General features: G+C 34.8%; 2 protein-coding genes across 3 annotated transcripts; both read right to left on the reverse strand.

The window, feature by feature from the left end:
* Positions 1–2854: 2854 nt before the first annotated feature.
* On the reverse strand, positions 2855–3729 carry LOC142612016 (stellacyanin-like). The gene is made up of 2 exons (XM_075784149.1): positions 3621–3729; positions 2855–3057 (listed from the first exon to the last, which is right to left on the reverse strand). Exons 1-2 carry the CDS (start codon positions 3727–3729, stop codon positions 2855–2857), a joined length of 312 nt encoding a protein of 103 aa, XP_075640264.1.
* Positions 3730–9168: 5439 nt separating this feature from the next.
* LOC142614051 (uncharacterized) lies at positions 9169–18672 on the reverse strand. 2 transcript variants are annotated; one of them, XM_075786579.1, is made up of 7 exons: positions 18309–18672; positions 17845–18015; positions 15977–16141; positions 15745–15909; positions 10150–10284; positions 9720–9817; positions 9169–9585 (listed from the first exon to the last, which is right to left on the reverse strand). In XM_075786579.1, exons 1-7 carry the CDS (start codon positions 18501–18503, stop codon positions 9396–9398), a joined length of 1119 nt encoding a protein of 372 aa, XP_075642694.1. In that variant the 5' UTR covers positions 18504–18672; the 3' UTR covers positions 9169–9395. The 2 variants fall into 2 exon arrangements, with proteins under 2 accessions (XP_075642694.1, XP_075642695.1); XM_075786580.1 differs by lacking the exon at positions 17845–18015 and having other exon boundaries at positions 18309–18639.
* Positions 18673–18806: the final 134 nt, after the last annotated feature.

Raw genomic sequence — 18806 nt, forward strand, 5'->3', positions numbered from 1 at the left:
TTCGTATTAGCTTTCACACCTATCTTTTTTATACAAAAGGATTTGAGCCTTTGTGGGCCAAATAATGTTGACTGGATCAAAAGGGTCTTGGGCTCAATTTATCTTCATCTGCCGAAGCCATTCTACTGAAGAACTGTATTCTGTGGCAGATCGCTTTCCTTGAATTTCTTCCTTTGGACCTCTCTTGCTTTTTGGTCTTCTTGGTGGGCCTTTGGGCCTTGCTTTTCATCTTACAACTTATTTGGCTTTCTTCCTCATAGGCTTTTGGGAATAGATTTGCAAAAAATAGGCATCAACAGTCTAATTTGAATTTCTACTTGCTTTGAATTAATTTGATGATAGAATAATCACTTAGGTGGCGTTTGGTATGGGGTAATATTTTAGGATTCCCAGGAATGTTTAAAGATTCCCATGTTTGGTTGCAAATTACGCTAGGGAATCAGATGCCAGGGGAATCCTTAAACCCCTCTCAGTAGGAATGTGGATTCCCTTTAAAACAGGTGGGAATCCAGATTCCCAAACTTAAAAGAAATTGTATTTTTTAGAAATTGACAATTTTAACCATTTTTCCTTATCATTTAAGCAATTAAGATAAACTATAAAACAAATTATCAATATCTTCTCTCTTGTCTCTATCTTCTCTCTTGTCTCTATCTTTTCCCGCCAAAACAACATAAACAGGATAAATAACTCTGCTAATAGTTATTTTTGTATTATTCTTATCATTTTGAAATGTTAGATCACAGTTTTAATGAATGTGTTGCTAATTGATAGTTTATATAATATTTTTTATCTATCTATTTAGAGTAAGATATTTTTTTAAAGGACTAATTAATAGTTTATATATATTTTTTCATTATTTATTTAAAGGAATATTTTTTTTTAATGGGCTTGGTACTTCACATTCAAATCTAAGGACAAAATGGGAAAAACAAATAATTCATTTAAGATTCTTGGGAATACACCAAACATTATCATCTCACATTCCTAGGAATCTCCCAATGAAACCAAACATAGGAATAGCTACATTCCTAGGAATGTGATTCCTAGGAATCACATTCCTGGGAATCTAGATGCCAGGAGTAATGTGGATTCCCCGTACCAAACGCCACATTAGGCTTTAATCTGTTGGACTACCTATAATTTACTTTACTTCAAGAAGATTTGCTTTGGATTAGTTCACTTTGAGATGCACTTTGAATCAGTTTAGTTCAATTAGGCATAAATTACTTCCAGTCAGTTCAATTTACTTTAAATCAATTGTTGAAGTGATAACTTAGGCCCTTTAATTCAAACTTAGTAGGAACTTAATCACTTTGAATTTTCCCATTTTCATTGTTAACTTGGGCATTTCCCAAATAGTCCTCTCAAGTGAGGCATTATTAGACTGCAAACCTTAGGGTCACAGTAGTATCTTAAGGTTCATTTGGTTAGAGGAATGAAAAAATAGAAGGATAGAAAAAGGGGAGAGAATAAAAAAGATAGAAGATTTTAGTTTTTTCTCATGGTGTTTGATTGAAAGTGGAAAAATGGAGGGATGAATTTTTTTTTTTTTGGTTGAGAAACAAAATTGGATGATCGAAAAGGTAGATTGTATAAATTTACTCTCATGCCCCTATTAAATAAAAAGAACACTATTTTTTTTGTTAAAAAATTGTGTATGCATTGGCACTGCATTATTAAAATAAATAAAAAATAGAACCCAAAACAAATTGAGAAAAATGGATTTAAAAAAAAAAAACTAAAACAGATATAAAAATAAAAATAAAACCCAAATGAGAGCTAGAAGTTAATAAAAGAAGAAGGGAAAAAAAAAAAAAAAAAAAAACAAGGGTCGTTGCAAGGGGGTCCAAAACAAAGGGTTTTGCAATTTTTCTTCAATTTTCTCCCTATTTTAAGGAGATAGCATTTTGATGAAAAATTATACTGTCCTCATAGTGGACCAAATCACTTGTCCTCAATTATACTAAAAAACTTCCACCTGTCTCTTACCTTCTTCTTTTTTTGAAAAATAAATATGCAAACACAAGGGAGAGAAAAATGAGTTCTAACACAAAGGTACACCACTTGTTTAAAGTTATTGAGGTAGTTTAACTAAATTTCTTTTTAATCATAAGTTGACTTAGCAATTTTAAATATGTGAGAGTCCTTTAATAAAATGGTGAACAAGTGACGTGATTTGGACGGTATAATTTTTCCATTTTGATGAACATAAGGAAAAAAATATTCAGGACCACTGGTCTCCTATTTCTTTTCTAACCAAACAAAATGATACTTCCAAAATCACCCAACCAGACATGATTAAGTTTCACTTGGAGCAACTAAAACAGTAATAAGAGACCAAAATTGATTTATAATAAACAGAGGGGGTGGAGATGGATGCCAGAGAGAAGGAAGGGGTGAGAGATATTTCTAAAATTTGGTCGAGTGAGTTAAAAAAAAAAAGGGTTGCATTATATTCGCTGGATTGGATCATTCCGCCATTTTTTTTTTTATATACAAAATGGCGCATATCCTTCTGTCAGATTAGCCAATTCCCATGGACTTCGTCTTTTTTAAAAACTGTGCTACTTTATATCCTACAATTCTCATGACATAATTTTAAACAAACAAAAAAAAAGGGTCATATTATGTTACGGCCTTTACAAGAAAGGACTGGATTATTGCAAAGGTGAGGGGACAATAGCTAAAATTGATAAGAGGGGGATAAAACAAGTCAAGACAAGTTTATAGAGGTGCAATCTTCAATGTTCTTATTAGAACTATAAACAAAAATTTATTATTCCAACAACAATGGAAGAAAATATCAAAATACAAAAACTTATTATATTTGTCAAGACATTCAAGGTTCTCATTAGGTTGCATTAATAACAATTCTCATCCCGTATCCACAATAATCCGGGACAGCACATATAAAGTAAGTCGTACCCTTCTCTACTTTAACCTTGTCATGCCCAGAATCATAAGTCTTGATCGGATTGTAGTCTGAGTAGCAATTATCGAATTGTGTTTTAGTCACTTGCTCCACTTTGAACAATGGATTGGAATACTTGAAAACTGTTTCCATAAATCCAAAAAAAAAATCAACTAATTAACAAAGTTGTACTCCAAGAGTTTGAATTAATGAGTAAAGCAGGTTTTATTATTGATTTTCATTTTGGCTTGCAATCCCCAATTGTATATATCCAAAAAATTAAAATATTATGTATTTAATTCTGAAAATATGAGAATTGCTGGATATACATATGCATGCAAGGCATAGAACTTTCGCTTTCCAAGAAAACACAAGAATTATGTATATCTTTTATGTACCATATATTTATGCTTTTTTAAAGAGAAAAAAAATACTGTTTTTGATTTCATTATTGGACACAAATAATATACTTTCAAAAAATATTAACCAAATAATAGTATATGTTGGGATTGAAAGGCTAAAAATATTTCAGAAATCAATTTAAAGTACAATCTTCATATTATTTAGTAACTTCTCTCTTTCTCTTTTCCTTTATAAATTTATGAAGTTGAAAATAAAATGGACTTACTTAAGACATCACCGGCTTTGAAGCTCTTTCCCTCAGGCCAATGAAAAACCGAAGGATCCAGATCCCATCCTATCTTACCTCCCACAACGTATTCGGCTCCCTGGGCGTTTTCGCAGATAATCAGTACGTAGAGAAGACCAATTGCAACAATTGCATTTTTGCTGACTCCAAATATTGTCAAAGTCATCTTTGACTCACAAAGTGCTTGTACAACCTCAAGTATATACGTAGGGGGGCAACGATGCTATAGCATAGAATCAATATTTATAAGCTAATGAATGGGAATGTTACAAACTATTTTTGGGAAGGTGATTGATGGATAAGGTTTTTGGGAATCTCATCTAATCTATTATGTGGCGATTTATAAAATTATTCACGTGTTATTTAATCAAGTTATATGAAAGTCATGTGGCTAAAAGTATTGCGTGGTTAGTTAGAGAAAATTTCATTTAAACCAATTTAAAAGTAAACTTTTTCCGTGATTAAATGAGTATAGGTGGAAACTGAGAATTTTAATATTTTTTTTTTTGGAATTTTGATGCAATCACATTGACAATTTTGAGGCGTGCTAACTACGTGTATGGCATTGCATCAAAAGGGCATTAAGACAAGGTCCATTAACAGATCATCCTTTTTTTTGAGAAACTTAACAGATCATCTTTATCTGTTTTTGTTAATTGATTCATCCTGGTCAAACTTTTATCGAATAAGTTTCCAAATCTCACCTGGAAAGCAGACAAATTAAGAAGGAAAGGGAGGAAAGAAAGGAAAGAGGGTTGGCAAGGAATAATATATAGACAAAGTTTGACCAGAGTTAGAAACTTGGTTGTAATTAAAAACTACTAGTCTCATTACACGCGCTTCGCACGTGCGATGAGACTTTTTTTTTAGTGGTCTTATTTTGTAGAAAAAAAACTGTATTTAATTATTTTATATATATAATTTTTATTTTAAAAATCTAATTTATAAGTGAATAAATCAATTTAAAAATTAATAGGAGAGTGGTCCTATTTTTTAGGCAATGTTTTAGTAGGAGTTAGAGTTGCATTTTTACCGGATTGTCCTTTAATTTTGTCTCTGCTTAAACATAAGATTGTAGGAGCACTTTTTAACTAAAAAAATGAGGAATCCAAACAGGGGAAGCCCTTTAAATAGTAGTATAGATAACTTAATATTTTTTTTATTGAATGTAAATTTTGACAAATCTACAATTGGATTACATTTTCTTCATATATATTCTATACTTGCAAAATTTCTAAAAGATTAAAGATCAATAACTATGTCATCAATCAAGTGTTTAAATTATAAATTTTTGTAGTATAAAATTAAATATAAAAAATAAGTTTATGGATCACATAGTAAATAACGTATGATTGACGCAAAATTTTACATGTGTGTTAAGAGCGTAATGAACACATAATTCAATAGTTAGATTTTTAAAATATGTAACGGTATTAATTTTTTAAAGGAAGTTGTAGTCTTAGGTTACATCCAAATTTGTAGTCAAACTTTGTTCATAATATATCTCCCTCTGATTAGATATTAAGAAAGGAATTTGAAATCGAGTAAGATACTCATTTTAAGAGTAAAATCATTTCAAAATTATTTATGCCTGATACAATATTTTATATGGAAAATGTTATGTACCATCTGTTAAAAAAGTTTATATTCAAGAAAAAAAATGTAATTATTTACCACCGTGTATTATTGGCGTGAAGAACACTCCACAAAAACAAGTTTTTGTGACGTGAGAGAGTGGGGCAAGGGCTCGGGGCTCAAGACTTCAAGTATCCATAAAGGAGTTTTATACACATATACATTTAGATTAAGTCAGCATAAAATTTCTAGATATTTTGATTAAGTTAGTGTAAAATTTATATCTCAAATATAAAAAATATTGAAAAAATTATTTATATTCAAATTTAAATTCATATCTGTGAACATTAATTTTAAATTTGACATTCTAACCATTTCTTTTTTAAAGACTAGACTAATTGAAAATTCAATTAAGTAAACAACTAACATAATATGATTTTTTTTTTCTCACTTTTATTTACTTTTCTAATATGAAATTCAATAATTATAATAGTTATTGATAGATATTTTTTTATGATTATGTTTATGTAAGGACACAGTTTGGTTCCTAAGTCTAAAAGGTAAAAGGATCTAGGCCCAAAGAGCCTAATACAATGAATTTGTAGAGAGTGAGCTAGAAAACTAGGCTTTAATGAGTTTGATAACAATTATAGTAGATCCAGATGACAAGAAAACAAGAATAAACTGGTTTTGCCTAAAAAAAATCGTCCTCTGCACAGTTCGAGAAGATTAGTTCTTGTATATATATCTTTTGAATTTGGTTACAAGTCTACTTCTTGTTTCTTCAATGTTTTTCTCTCAATTTTCAGATAGATCCCTTCGTATGGGGGCTTCTTTCTCTATTATATACCCCTCTCTTTTTCATCTCTACTGTCCACGTGTAGGTCAAGTTGTTGGCTTTATTCCTTATCCCATCGGCACATTTTTTAAATCTTTGGAAGTAGTTATAAGACTACTGGCTACTGTTCAGGTATCACTTCCACATTAATGCAGCCAGAGGGTTAGCTGTAAAGAATTCAATGCGGTGGTAGCAGCTTTCCTTAAATATTCCTTAGCTTCCCTTTGTCCTACATTTCCCTGATGTTTATCATTATCAGTAAAACCTTTCGAAGTGTTGCCCTCAAGGGCAGACCAATCCTTCTAATTTCTGCTTTGCTTAGCCAAGGAGGCATTTGTCTTCGGACTACCTTCCCAAACCTTCGCAGTCATAGTTTGTTCGTGGCGCTTTGACTCTTACGTCTTCTCTATTGTCTATCTATTCTCAGACTACTAAGCGTCATCGGACAAGACCCATGGCCCAATATATACTCTTGGGCCCTTTATCCCTACATTTTATGTATAAAAAATTATTATATATGTAAGCATTAGCCATATATTATATTTTACCATTTACATAAAATATAATGTCCTTAAGTTTTTAATGGAATTTAAAGTTAATTTTTATATATATATATATAAAAATTATTGTAGATGCATTAATTGATTATTGTGTATGTACTGTTGGCTATTATGCATTAATAATATGACATAAAGTTTTTTTTTTAATTATACACATAAATATAGAAAAATTTATGACAAGTTTGGTTTCATTTTTAGTAATAACTATTTCTTAAATTGAGAATATTTATTTTTCTCAATGATGTTTTATTATTATTTAAAATTTATTATATTTCCCAAAATACAAATTATCTCTATGTGCATAATAATTATGATAAATATAAAATTATTATGTTTCTAAAAATACAAATTTGTGGTTTTATTCCTCTTTAAGAACCAAATGCAATATTTCTCAAAAAGAAAAAAAGAGAGAACCAAATGCATTAATAATAATAGTTGTTGCATTACATCATCTTGTATGTACCCTTAAGGTATATAATGTTTGATAATAAAATAAGGATATAGTTTAGCTACAAAATTGGTTATAGCTTAAGATTACAATCTTACTTTTTTCAGGGTGTTTCTTACTTAATATCTTTTTATTGGAGGTGAATTTTGACAAATCTACCATTAGATTACATTTTCTTTTTATATCCTTCGTACTTGCAAAATTTCTAGAAAATTAAAGATCAATAACTATGTCATTAATAAATTGTTTAAATTGTAAGTTTTTGTAGTTTAAAATTATGAATAAAATACAAGCTTATAGATAATATAGTAAATAATATCCGATTGACATAAAATTTGACATACGTATAAAGAGCATAAAAAACATGCAATTCAACAGTTAGATTTTCAAAATATATAGCAATGTTTATTTTATTTCATTCCAATTTTGTAACTAAACTTTGTCCTCAAAATAATAAAAAGTATAATACATTTATTTCATTCCATATTTAAACTCTTAACTTGGCAATGGCATATTGGCATGTTTAATGAATGTGCTTCTTACATATTAATTTATTATCTTCAATAAAAATGGTTAAATGTCCTAAATCTATTGTCAGTTACTATTGTGGTGTTTCTAATCACACTCGTTCGAATTGTTCCATGCTTCATGCTAAATAACATCAAATCTCTATGCTTTTACATAGTTACAAAATTTCAGAACTTAGGAGATGTGAGAGCTATATATGTATAATTCCTTGATTGCTAGACATTAGTCATAGTGTCAATTAGGCATGTGCAATAACCTACTTAATCTGCCCAAACCGTTTGACGTGCACTACCCTGCACAAATATGATATTGATTTCCAAGTGAGTTAGTCACGTTCAACTATTAAAACAATGGGTCAGATTGGGTGGCAATGGATCAAATTGGGTGGCGAGTTGAATTTTTTTAAAACTAACGATATCTATTACAACCCAATTATAAATTATATATATATATATATGCTCATCTCTTTTTAGTCTTTATCTCATCTCAAATATATATATATATATATATATATATATATTTTATCTTTTTTGTTAACACCATGATTTATATATGTTAACATGAAAAATGAATGATAGTTTCCCAACTTACTTCTAAGCATATATAGTGATATGGAAATGGTACTCAATTTTTTTTAGTAGAAAATTGAAAAATATTCAAAACTTAAGTTTGTATGTATTTGGATATATGGAAAAGTTGATCACTTTCTATAATTTCCTTCAATGATTTATAAGATCTAGAGGAAATACAACTTAAATTTATTTGTAAATAGTAAAATAAATTTTAAAATTTGGTATACAACATATAACTAACCCGCCCAATTTGTGAAGTCCAAACCAAAAATTTCAACCAACCCGCCTTTTTGAAGCTTGGTGGGTCGAAGCCTCGAAGGTGGTTTGGAAATTTTTCCAACCCATCAATCGCGGATTAGTTAAAAAAAAAATTCCCTGCCAATCCGAACTGCTCAGTCCTGTCAATAGATATATGAGTGATGTGATTGGTTTCTTCATTCTTGAATTGCCTAGACCACGTCACTCACAATTTTATTGTTTGCTCATTCTTGACTCTTACACACTTCACACAGCACGTATGATCTCTTCGCATTCAGGTTTTGTGGCCCATTTCTCCTCAAAACTCTGTCGTCTGTGTCCCCTCTTTTTGTGCTTTACTTGGGTTCACGTCTCGACTAATATGGGGACATGATAGGAAATAGATTTGGGGACATCAGGACATGATAGACCACACCACTGTTGAACCATTGAAGCCACTCCATAGTAGCCGTTGCTCTATCAAGCCTCTCTTGAATATTTGCTTCCCCACCTCAACCGTTGTCCCTATTTTAAGTCCATGCCCCTATATCTCATGTCAATCAAATGGCAGCTACTAAAAAAATTCCATCATTTTCTGTTGGGGTAACTACCTTGTTTCTCCCTTTGCTCCAGTATTTCATTGAAATCACCAAGCAAAGCAATGAGGCTGTGTCCATAGCTCCTAGGGGCTTTAACAATTTCCCCTAGTCATGCTTCCTCTGTAAAACTAATTAACCACCATCTTCTAGAGTCATCAGTCTCAACGTGGGCATCTATCTATTCGGTGTTGGGAATAGCTTTGCCCTTTTTACTGGTTCAACAACTTCAAGAATTTACAGTTCCTTGATTGGCTAATTAAAAATCACGATATCACAGCATTTTTTATTTATTTATTGTGCACAGGGTTTAAGCATTGACCCAAAAATAAATCTGTTAAGGTTAGCAGAAACAAGGAAAGTAAAATTTTTGCATTATATGGCAGACTTTTATTATAGGCTAATCCCTTTTAATGTAGGCCACCCGATATACAATTACAGCCATTTTGATCTACAGTCAAACAGAAGCACTGTAATATTAATCCATGACTTCCGTGATGGGAACAAATCGGCCCTTCTCTATGGAGAGCTGTGCTGCAACTCCTATGGCAACTGAAATCAAACCATCTTGCAAACCCACTGCAGGAGCTTGGCCACCTTTAGTTCGAACTGCAGACAAGAAGTTAAGGTGTTCCAAGTAGCTAGACCCATGATGCAGCCCATCATATCTGAAAACCAATTGATTAGGTACTTAGTTAAAAGGATTGCCATATATAAAGGCTTTCCTTGTAGTCATGAAAATTGGAGTTTCCATATATGTTCACAATTTGAAACAATTAAACTTTTAGAGAAAGCAACCCACTTTATTCGCTCATCCTCAGCCTTTAAAGTATGGACACCATCTCTTCCTTTCTCTCGTGTACCAAAATGTACAATACTCTCGGGAACAAAGGCCTCCCCCTGTAGCATACTTGTGATTTTAATCAAGCTGAAAGGGAAAACACATGCATTTCTCCGAATGCATGCACAAAACAAAAGCAAATGCTAGAGAGGTCACAAGGAAATGCAATTAATGGTTGCAACTGATGAAATAAGTCAGACTGTCTTATACTGGTCCACCAGAAATTCAAGTGGAAATTCCATAAGAGGCAACTGCATGTGGGAGGTAATCATGAAATTCAAGTGGAAATTCATGTGGGCAACTACACGAAATAAGTCACATTGTCTTATACTGGCCCCCGTGTCACTTGTGGACACACTGCAAGTGATCAGAGAGGGGGAGAGAATTTTACCTTCCCAATGTCACCAACAACAGATATTTCTTGCTCATTTTTACTGCCTTCAGCAAACATGCAGAGGTCGAGCATCCCTCTAGAACCATTGTCAAATTCAACAATAACATATGCATTGTCAATTATATCCGGTACCTGAACACAAAACTTAGTGAATAAAGGTTTAGCAAAAATAAATAAAAACCTAGTGAATAAACAAGAGGGTGAACAAAACATAAAGGGCTCCAAAATTTAAAGATCTGAGATTTCTGTAGAATGAAGATATTTTCCAAAGCTTCTGTTCGGAAACTTCAGGTGCAATATTCTCTATTCAAAACGCTAATGCTATGTTTGAAAGTTTGGAGGGAGAGGAGAGTAGTGGGGAGGAGAGTAGAGGGGAATGGTTATCCTCCACCTTGTTTGAATGTTTTTAAGATTAAGTAAGAAGGAGGGGAATAATTAGTCTTTTCATAGTTGTAATTTTGTTAAAATGGTAAGAGTAAATTTAGTAATTCATTTGGTCAAACATTTCTATACTCTACTCTCCCTCTAAATCTCTCCAATTTTGGAGAATTATAAATGAGGGGTTGATTACAAATAATGTACTTGTGGCTTTTGAAACCCTCCATTACCTCAAAAGAAAGACCCAAGGGAAACTAGGTTACATGGCATTAAAACTTGACATGAGTAAGGCATATGATAGGGTGGAATGGATTTTCTTGGAGAAAGTGATGAGGCATTTGGGGTTTGCTGACAGTTTGATTAAAATTATTATGTCTTGCATGCCAACCGTTTCTTATGTTGTCCTCTTGAATGATCAACCCATGGGCAACATCAAACCCACCAAAGGGTTAAGACAAGGTGACCCCCTCTCTCCTACCTCTTCTTACTTTGTGCTCTTGGTCTCCAAGGTTTGTTAAAAAAAGTTGAAGTGCAGGGTGATATAAATGGGGTATCAATTTTCCGCAATGGCCCTAAAGTATCCCATTTGTTTTTTGCTGATAATACTGTCTTATTTTGTCGAGCCAAGGAGGAGGAATGCCAAGCTATTCTAGGTTTGTTAGTTGTCTATGAAAGAGGGTCGGGGCAAAAGATTAATAGAGATAAAACCTGTATTTTTTTTAGTTCTAATACTCATCCACAGGTTCAGAGCAATATCCAGCAACTCCTTGGGGTTCTGGCCATTCAGCAATATGAAAAATATTTAGGTTTGCCGGCCTTGATGGGGAGAGCTAAGAAACAAAGTTTCATTTACCTCAAGGAGAGGGTTTGGCGAAAGCTCCAAAGATGGAAGGAAAAAATCCTTTCTCCTGCAGGCAAAGAAGTGTTGATAAAGTCGGTGATTCAAGCCATTCCCACATACACTATGAGTTGTTTCAAACTTCCAAAGGGTTTGGTGAAGGAGTTGGAGGTTTTGATTAGAAAATTTTGGTGGGACATAATGGAGATAGTAGAAAGGTTCGTTGGGTGAATTGGAAGCGTTTATGCAAGGCCAAAGAAGTTGGGGGGTTTGGGCTTCAAAGAGATTGAGAAGTTTAATGACTCATTATTGGCTAAGCAGGTGTGGCGCATGATAAACAACCAAAACTCCCTTTGCCACAGGGTGTTCAAAGCAAGATTTTTCCCGGACTGCTCAATCCTAGATGCCAAAGACTCTTCCATTGGTTCCTATGCATGGAAGAGTATTCTAGGAGCTAGAGATGTAATCCGTAGGGGTATGGTGTGGAGGATAGGGAATGGGCAAGATGTTAGAATAAAAGAGGATAGATGGCTTCCAATTAAATCCAATAGAATTGCTATATCACCCCTTACTTCTGTCCAGCCCAATACAAAGGTGTGTTCCTTGATCAACCATGAACTAGGAATGTGGAAATCTGATGTGGTGGAAAGGCTTTTCCTCCCCCATGAAGCTTCCTTGATTTTGGGAATCCCGTTGAGCCTTAAAATGCCTCTTGATGATATTACATGAGGTCTAACTCCTAATGGTATTTTTTCAACTAATAGTGCCTACAAGATGTTGGTTGCCTTGGACAATAGTGGTGAGGCTGGTAGCTCTTCACCTGATCCCCAACTGAAGTTTTGGAAGAGGCTTTGGTCTTTGAGGGTGCCGAACAAAGTGAAACATTTTGCCTGGCGTGCTTGTAATAATGCTCTCTCCACTATGGCTAATCTTCAGCATAGACACATCAGCAACACCGACCTCTGTGAGCAATGCATGACTGAACCCAAGGACACTCTTCATGCATTGTGGGCATGCAGCAAGTTGGAAGAAGTTAGGCGCACTGTCTTGGACTCTTCCTGCTGCCCAGGCCCGCCCGCTGTCCTTTAACACTTTATTGGATTGTTTTTTGCAGGTGAAGGACGATTTCAGAAAGGAGATATTTATAATGACAGCATGGACAATTTGGAACCATCGAAACGCTTTGAAATATGGGCGTCCAGCGATACCAGTAACCAACATCATCCCAAGAGCAGGCACACTTCTTCAGGAGTTCGTATCAGCCCAAGACTCTCCAAACGAGGCCCCATCAATTGCAGTATCAACTCAGTGGCACCCTCCGGAGTTTCTGCACTACAAAGCCAACTTCAACGCGGCAGTTTTCAAAGCAAGCTCCTCAGCTGGAATTGGCATGATCATCCAGGACAGCAGGGGCGAGGCAATTGGTGCTCTCTCAGTGCCAACCCCCCTCTCCACTTCAGTTGCAGTAATGGAAGCGTTGGCTTGTACAAGGGCGGTCCTCTTTGCCAAGGAAATTGGGCTTTGACAAGTAATCTTTGAAGGTGATTCTGCAGTGGTCATTCAAGCTGTCAACCAAGGCAATTCAGCGTCAGCAGAGTATGGAAACATCATCGACGACATTAGGATCTTAGCTGCTGATTTCGATTTTATTCGTTTTAATCATGTCAAACGCAACTGTAATGTAGTTGCCGATGCTCTCGCCAAGAAAGCTAAAGACTTATCGGACCTTGTTGTTTGGCTAGAGGATGTACCAGAGGACATTTCTCCTCTCCTTTTGTTTGATGTTCCTTAATAAAGTTTTCTCTCTTGGGCATCATGGTCCGGGTTCTTAAAAAAAAAAATGAGGGGTTAGAAGTTGTTAGAACTCCAAATCCCTCCCCCTCCTCCCTTAAAAAACATCTAAACAAGGTCATTTAACTTACTCTCCCTCCCTCTACTCTACTCCCCATCCATCCAAACAAGCTATAAGTTTCCAGATTCCAATTTTTATCTAAATGGCAACCAGTCATTGCACAACAAAAGAAACATGTATTATCTGCATTTATTAACATGGTATAGCAAAGTCAGAATTGGTTCCTGTTGGTATGGTGCATAATTTGGACTTATTGTTGACTGTTCTTGGCTGTAAACAAGGTACTCTTCCAATGAAGTATTTGGGTCTTCCTTTAGGAGCTAAATGCAAGGATAAGGCAATCTGGAACCCAATTCTGGAAAAGATAGAACGGAGATTAGCAGGATGGAAACGTCTGTACTTATCAAAGGGAGGTAGAGTCACTTTAATTAAAAGCACTCTATCTAATTTACCTACTTATTTCCTATCTCTATTCCCTATTCCTGTTACTGTGGCTAACCGAATTGAGAAACTACAGAGAAATTTCTTATGGGGTGGCATTGGAGATGAGCCAAAATTCCATTTAGTTAAATGGGCTACTGTATGCAGTCCCATTGCTTCAGGGGGCCTTGGGATAAGGAAGATAAGACTTTTTAATGAAGCTTTGCTTGGAAAGTGGCTATGGAGATTCGGGATGGAGAGGACTGCCTTTTGGAGGCAAGTGATAGAGGTAAAATATGGCTGTGAAGGGGGTGGCTGGTGTACTAGGCCTGTTAATGGTCCATATGGTGTGGGTTTGTGGAAAAATATTCGTCAGGGATGGCCTTTTTTTTCTCGCCACATTCTATATGATGTTAGGGATGGGTCAAGAGTGAAATTCTGGCAAGACCATTGGTGTGGTGAGACTTCCCTTGTAGTCAGTTATCCGGAATTGTATAGATTTTGCAGAGACAAGGAGGCTAGTGTGGCTGAGCTTATGAAGCTTGATAATGGAGTTCTCTTTTGGGATGTAAGTTTCTTTAGGGGTGTGCATGCTCGGGAATTAGAGGCATTGGCTGGTTTTATGGATACCATTTATGGTGCTTCGGTGAAAGGATTTGGTGAGGATAAGATGTGCTGGAAACTTGATAGAAAGAAGGGTTTTATGGTTAAGGAATATTACAGTCTCTTAGTGGGCTCCAATGATTGTTGCTTTCCTTGGAAGAGTATTTGGAAACAGAAAATTCCTTCTCGTGTTGCTTTCTTTGTTTGGACTGCTGCTTTGGGGAAGTGCTTAACGATTGACAATTTACGTAAAAGGAAGATTTGGATATTGGATTGGTGTTACATGTGCAAGTGCAATGGTGAATCGGTTGATCATCTTTTTCTCCATTGTCCGGTTGCAATGGATATGTGGGCAATGGTGTTTGGATTGTTTGGAGTTAGCTGGGTGATGCCGCAATCTGTAGTGGGGCTATTAGCATGTTGGCAAGGCAAATTTGGTTGCCATTGAAATGGGCATATATGGATGACTGTTCCACATTGCTTATTGTGGTGTCTTTGGTGAGAGAGAAATAGCAGGTGCTTTGAAGATAAGGAGAGATCAATTTCAGACTTGAAACTATTTTTCTTTAGAACCCTTAGAGATTGGTTGACTGCTCTGCAGAACCAATCATCTTTATCTTTTCTTGATTTCTTAGATTCTTGTAATTTGTGCTCTTGACTGTTTAACCCTTGTACACTCCCTGTGTACTAGGGTGTTTCATTTTTGATATCAATAAACATCTTACTTATCAAAAAAAAACATGGTATAGCAAAGTATGTCTTTGAGCTTGTTTTATGCCTTCATTTTACCAACGGACAAAAAATAGTGATTAGATTTTTACAAATTAGAGTCCCTGGTATGCATGTGAAAGTGGGAGCCTAAAGCCACAGTCATGCCTTATGGTCCATGCTCTTCAAGGAAAGTGTTCTTTGTCTCTCAAAAAGTGTTGTCTGCCATTGTATAGGCTTTCAGGTGGAGGTAATAAATCAGTAGAAGTATATATAAATTAAAAAAAAAAAAAACTGGTTGAACTTCACTAAATCAATAAAAGAAGTTCCATCATCAAGGTTTCATTTTCTTTCTGGTATAATGGGATAATAACATCTTATTTTATTGATAGTAAATTTGGATAAATATCATCCATTAATTAGGATGCAAATGCTAAAAGCAGCGCATCTTTTAACCCCTCCAAACGACATAAACAATAATATCTACCAAACCATGCTTGAAATAGTATAAACATAATAAATAGCTCCACATGAACAAGGCATGGAAAAATGAGACTATGCTCAGCCAACTTGCTTTATCTAAGTGATTGGGAGACTGGTTGTGACAACCTAGTGAGCCAGTGGTACAGTTTGGAAGCATGTTCAAATTAAATTGGGTATATGACTTTCTAATTTCTGCAGGATTCAACACCTTTAAAATATTAACAAATAGCTAAACCTGTAACACTAAATTCTTTTCACGCATTCCATTTGTTTATAACATCCTTGCCAATTTTTATCACATCAAAGTTACCTTTCCATCATATATTTCATCCTTGTGATTAACATCAATAGCTCCAGAAGCCATCACACGGACAGGATTTGCACCTGCAAACAGCCTCATCAGATCAAAGAAGTGGCAGCACTTTTCTACCAGTGTTCCCCCTGAGTTAACATTGAACCGGTTCCAATTGTTGACCTATCACAAACATAAGTCTGTAAGATGGATTTCTAGACTGTAAACATGGAAAGAGTTCAATTAATACCTTAACCAAAAAGGGAAAACGATGTTCCCGGATTGCCACCATTTTAACCTGTCCAAGATTTCCGCCCTTAACTATTTCTATTAGTTTAGCAACAGGTGGCATGTATCTGTACTCCAGACCAACTTGTACAAGAATATCCTGCCTCTTTCTAGCAGCATTTACGACCTAACTCCATAGACAAAATATGATATACATCAACAACTTGAGGAAGACAAACAGGGAGAGAAATTCCGTGCATAATCTGGCTGTTTACTATCATATCTAGACAAAATCATTCATGAATTCAGCAAAATATGTGTATGTCAATGAAATGAAAGCGGTGAAGCCACAGGATATTACTAAGAAGTATATCTCTACTATAATTCAAATAATACTCCACACAGGTTTGGGTGCTAGCCTAAAATGAAACACAAATTCATTTTTGCATCCATATACAGAAACTGTATACCTCTTTCTTCAATTTTCTACGCGCTACTTAGACACAGTTCATCCACAATTAATCTTTCAGCGATAAAAGAGAAATTTTTTGAAACCCCAATTACTCCTCTATCAAAGGTCAAAAGCCTCATAGCTCAGTGGCAATGCCTCCCCCATTTGTTGAAACAGTTGAATTACACACACACACACTACTGCTCAATCAGTTAAAAACAAAAATAAGTAATTAAGCCTAGGCAATCAACTAGATAACAGGGTAGTCTTCAAACATATAATTGGTATGCTCATGTAACAAATTAGATAGCTGAATATGTAATAAACAGAGAAAGAAACAACTAAACTACTGTGTGAATCTAGAATCTAAAACAAAATGGAAGAGCATGCAAGTCTTACTAAAGTTATCAGCTACACAATTGTATTCAAATGTAATTCAGTTACAAATGATAGCTGAAGGCAATCAACTAACTAATGTAGAGTGCTGGTCAATAAGTTATAATTCTGTTTGTGATAAACTTCAGTCATTTTATTCTATATTTTTTTCCTTCTTCTCGACACATTGTGAACAAGAATTTTGATGAAATAGTATTGGACCAAATAAATCTAGAGATTTTCCTTTTTCTGCTGAACAAATAAATCGTGAAAGTTCACAACATTTTCACCATGGCTCATCTGGTTGTCAAGGAAATTCAAACCTTAGAAACAGTATTGACTATATCCATTAGCATTATAGCTGTAGCACAGAAACAAAGGTACCTTGTTGTCATTCATGTTGCACTTCTTTAGAATGAGGAAAATGACTAACATTTTTATCTACATGATGCAAATTTCCAAAAGTAGGTTAACTGCCTCATTAAGGAATCACTTTCATGACATGGAAATGCTACAATCTAATGTATGCTGCCTCAAATGACTATAATGCCTAAGTTCACATTAAACTCGACTCGGTCAGGCCAAAGTGTTTGGTTCTCTATTCTCATACATTGATCATGCAAGTGCCCACCAATTGTATATCATTCAAAAAAAAAAAGGTGACATATGCTACTTTCATCATGGATTCATGGAACAAATTGGTTTTATTTAGTAAATTATTTGCTTCATGTGTCATATTGGTTTCGTGACCTTTAAACCGCATATTCATCTTCCCATTAATTCCTGAATTCATAATTCATTGACCCAAATCAAATTCCAGACTCCCTACCACCACAGGTTAGCCACCAAAAAGTGAGAAAATTTGTGACAATCCCATAATCGTCAATTGAACAAAGTTCAAGTATTTAATACAGCGCATCTAAACAAATGGGCATAATGTTCCAAAACAGCTTCCCCATCTTACATATACAGTGTGATTTGTTATACTATACAATCTATATAATGACAAGCCATAATAATAGATAAGCTCTATGTAGAGATGATCACGCAACCAGATTACTAACCTCTTTGCAGTGAGCAACTGTGGTGCATAATGGCTTCTCCACCAATACATGATGGGGTTTCGGGTGGTTGATGATGTCCATAAGAATCTCATAATGGGTCATGTTTGGTGTTGACACAACTAGTACATCACAGAGACCACTCTCCAATAGCTCCCGGTGCCCCGAAAAAACCTTCATAACTTTTAAAGGTCATTAAAACCTCTATTAAGGCATTAATTCTTAAACTAGTGTGCAAGAGAAGACCCCTAAAGAATAAAATATACTCATCAGGACTTGAATGTTTTGTAGCTATATGAGTAGTGGCAAGAAGAACTACCACATTTAAAATCCCAGAGTTCATGTGCCCATTCATTGATCCAATTAATTAAACAACAATACTGTGAATAAAAATACAAAATTGAATATACCAAACAAAAAAAATTCCCATATTATTTTATATGAAATCGAATGCAAAGCAATAGTACCTTGAGTGGCCAATTAAAGGATTGAGCTAATTGCAGGGCAAGCTGTTGGGAAGGGACATGGGGATCAGCTATGGCAACAACAGCTGTGCCTTCGGTGCGAAGATGATGCAGATTGATGAGGTGTTCTCTGCCCATCATTCCCACACCTATGATCCCGTACTTCACTGTACTGCTTATTGCAACAGCTGCAGCCATGGTTTGATAGTTGACTTGAGATTCTCACACACTATCACACTTTATGTATTCGTTAGTTTTGCCTCAGATATAAAGTAAAGTGACGGTTGCATTCTAATTTCTAGTGGCTGGTTTGGCCGTTATCTAACAATGGAGTCTCTTCCTTTTTTCACGAGTGATAGCGACCAACGGAGACTAAGGTTTATGGAAAGGATTATAAAGGAATGGAATGGAGTGTAAAGTAATGTATTTAAGGAAAGGAAAATAATGAAAAAAGAAATAAATAATGTGAAATTAAGTAACATTAATAAGATGTTTGTGAGT

Source organism: Castanea sativa, chromosome 10 (assembly GCF_040712315.1).
Source record: "Castanea sativa cultivar Marrone di Chiusa Pesio chromosome 10, ASM4071231v1".
NCBI lineage: Eukaryota > Viridiplantae > Streptophyta > Magnoliopsida > Fagales > Fagaceae > Castanea > Castanea sativa.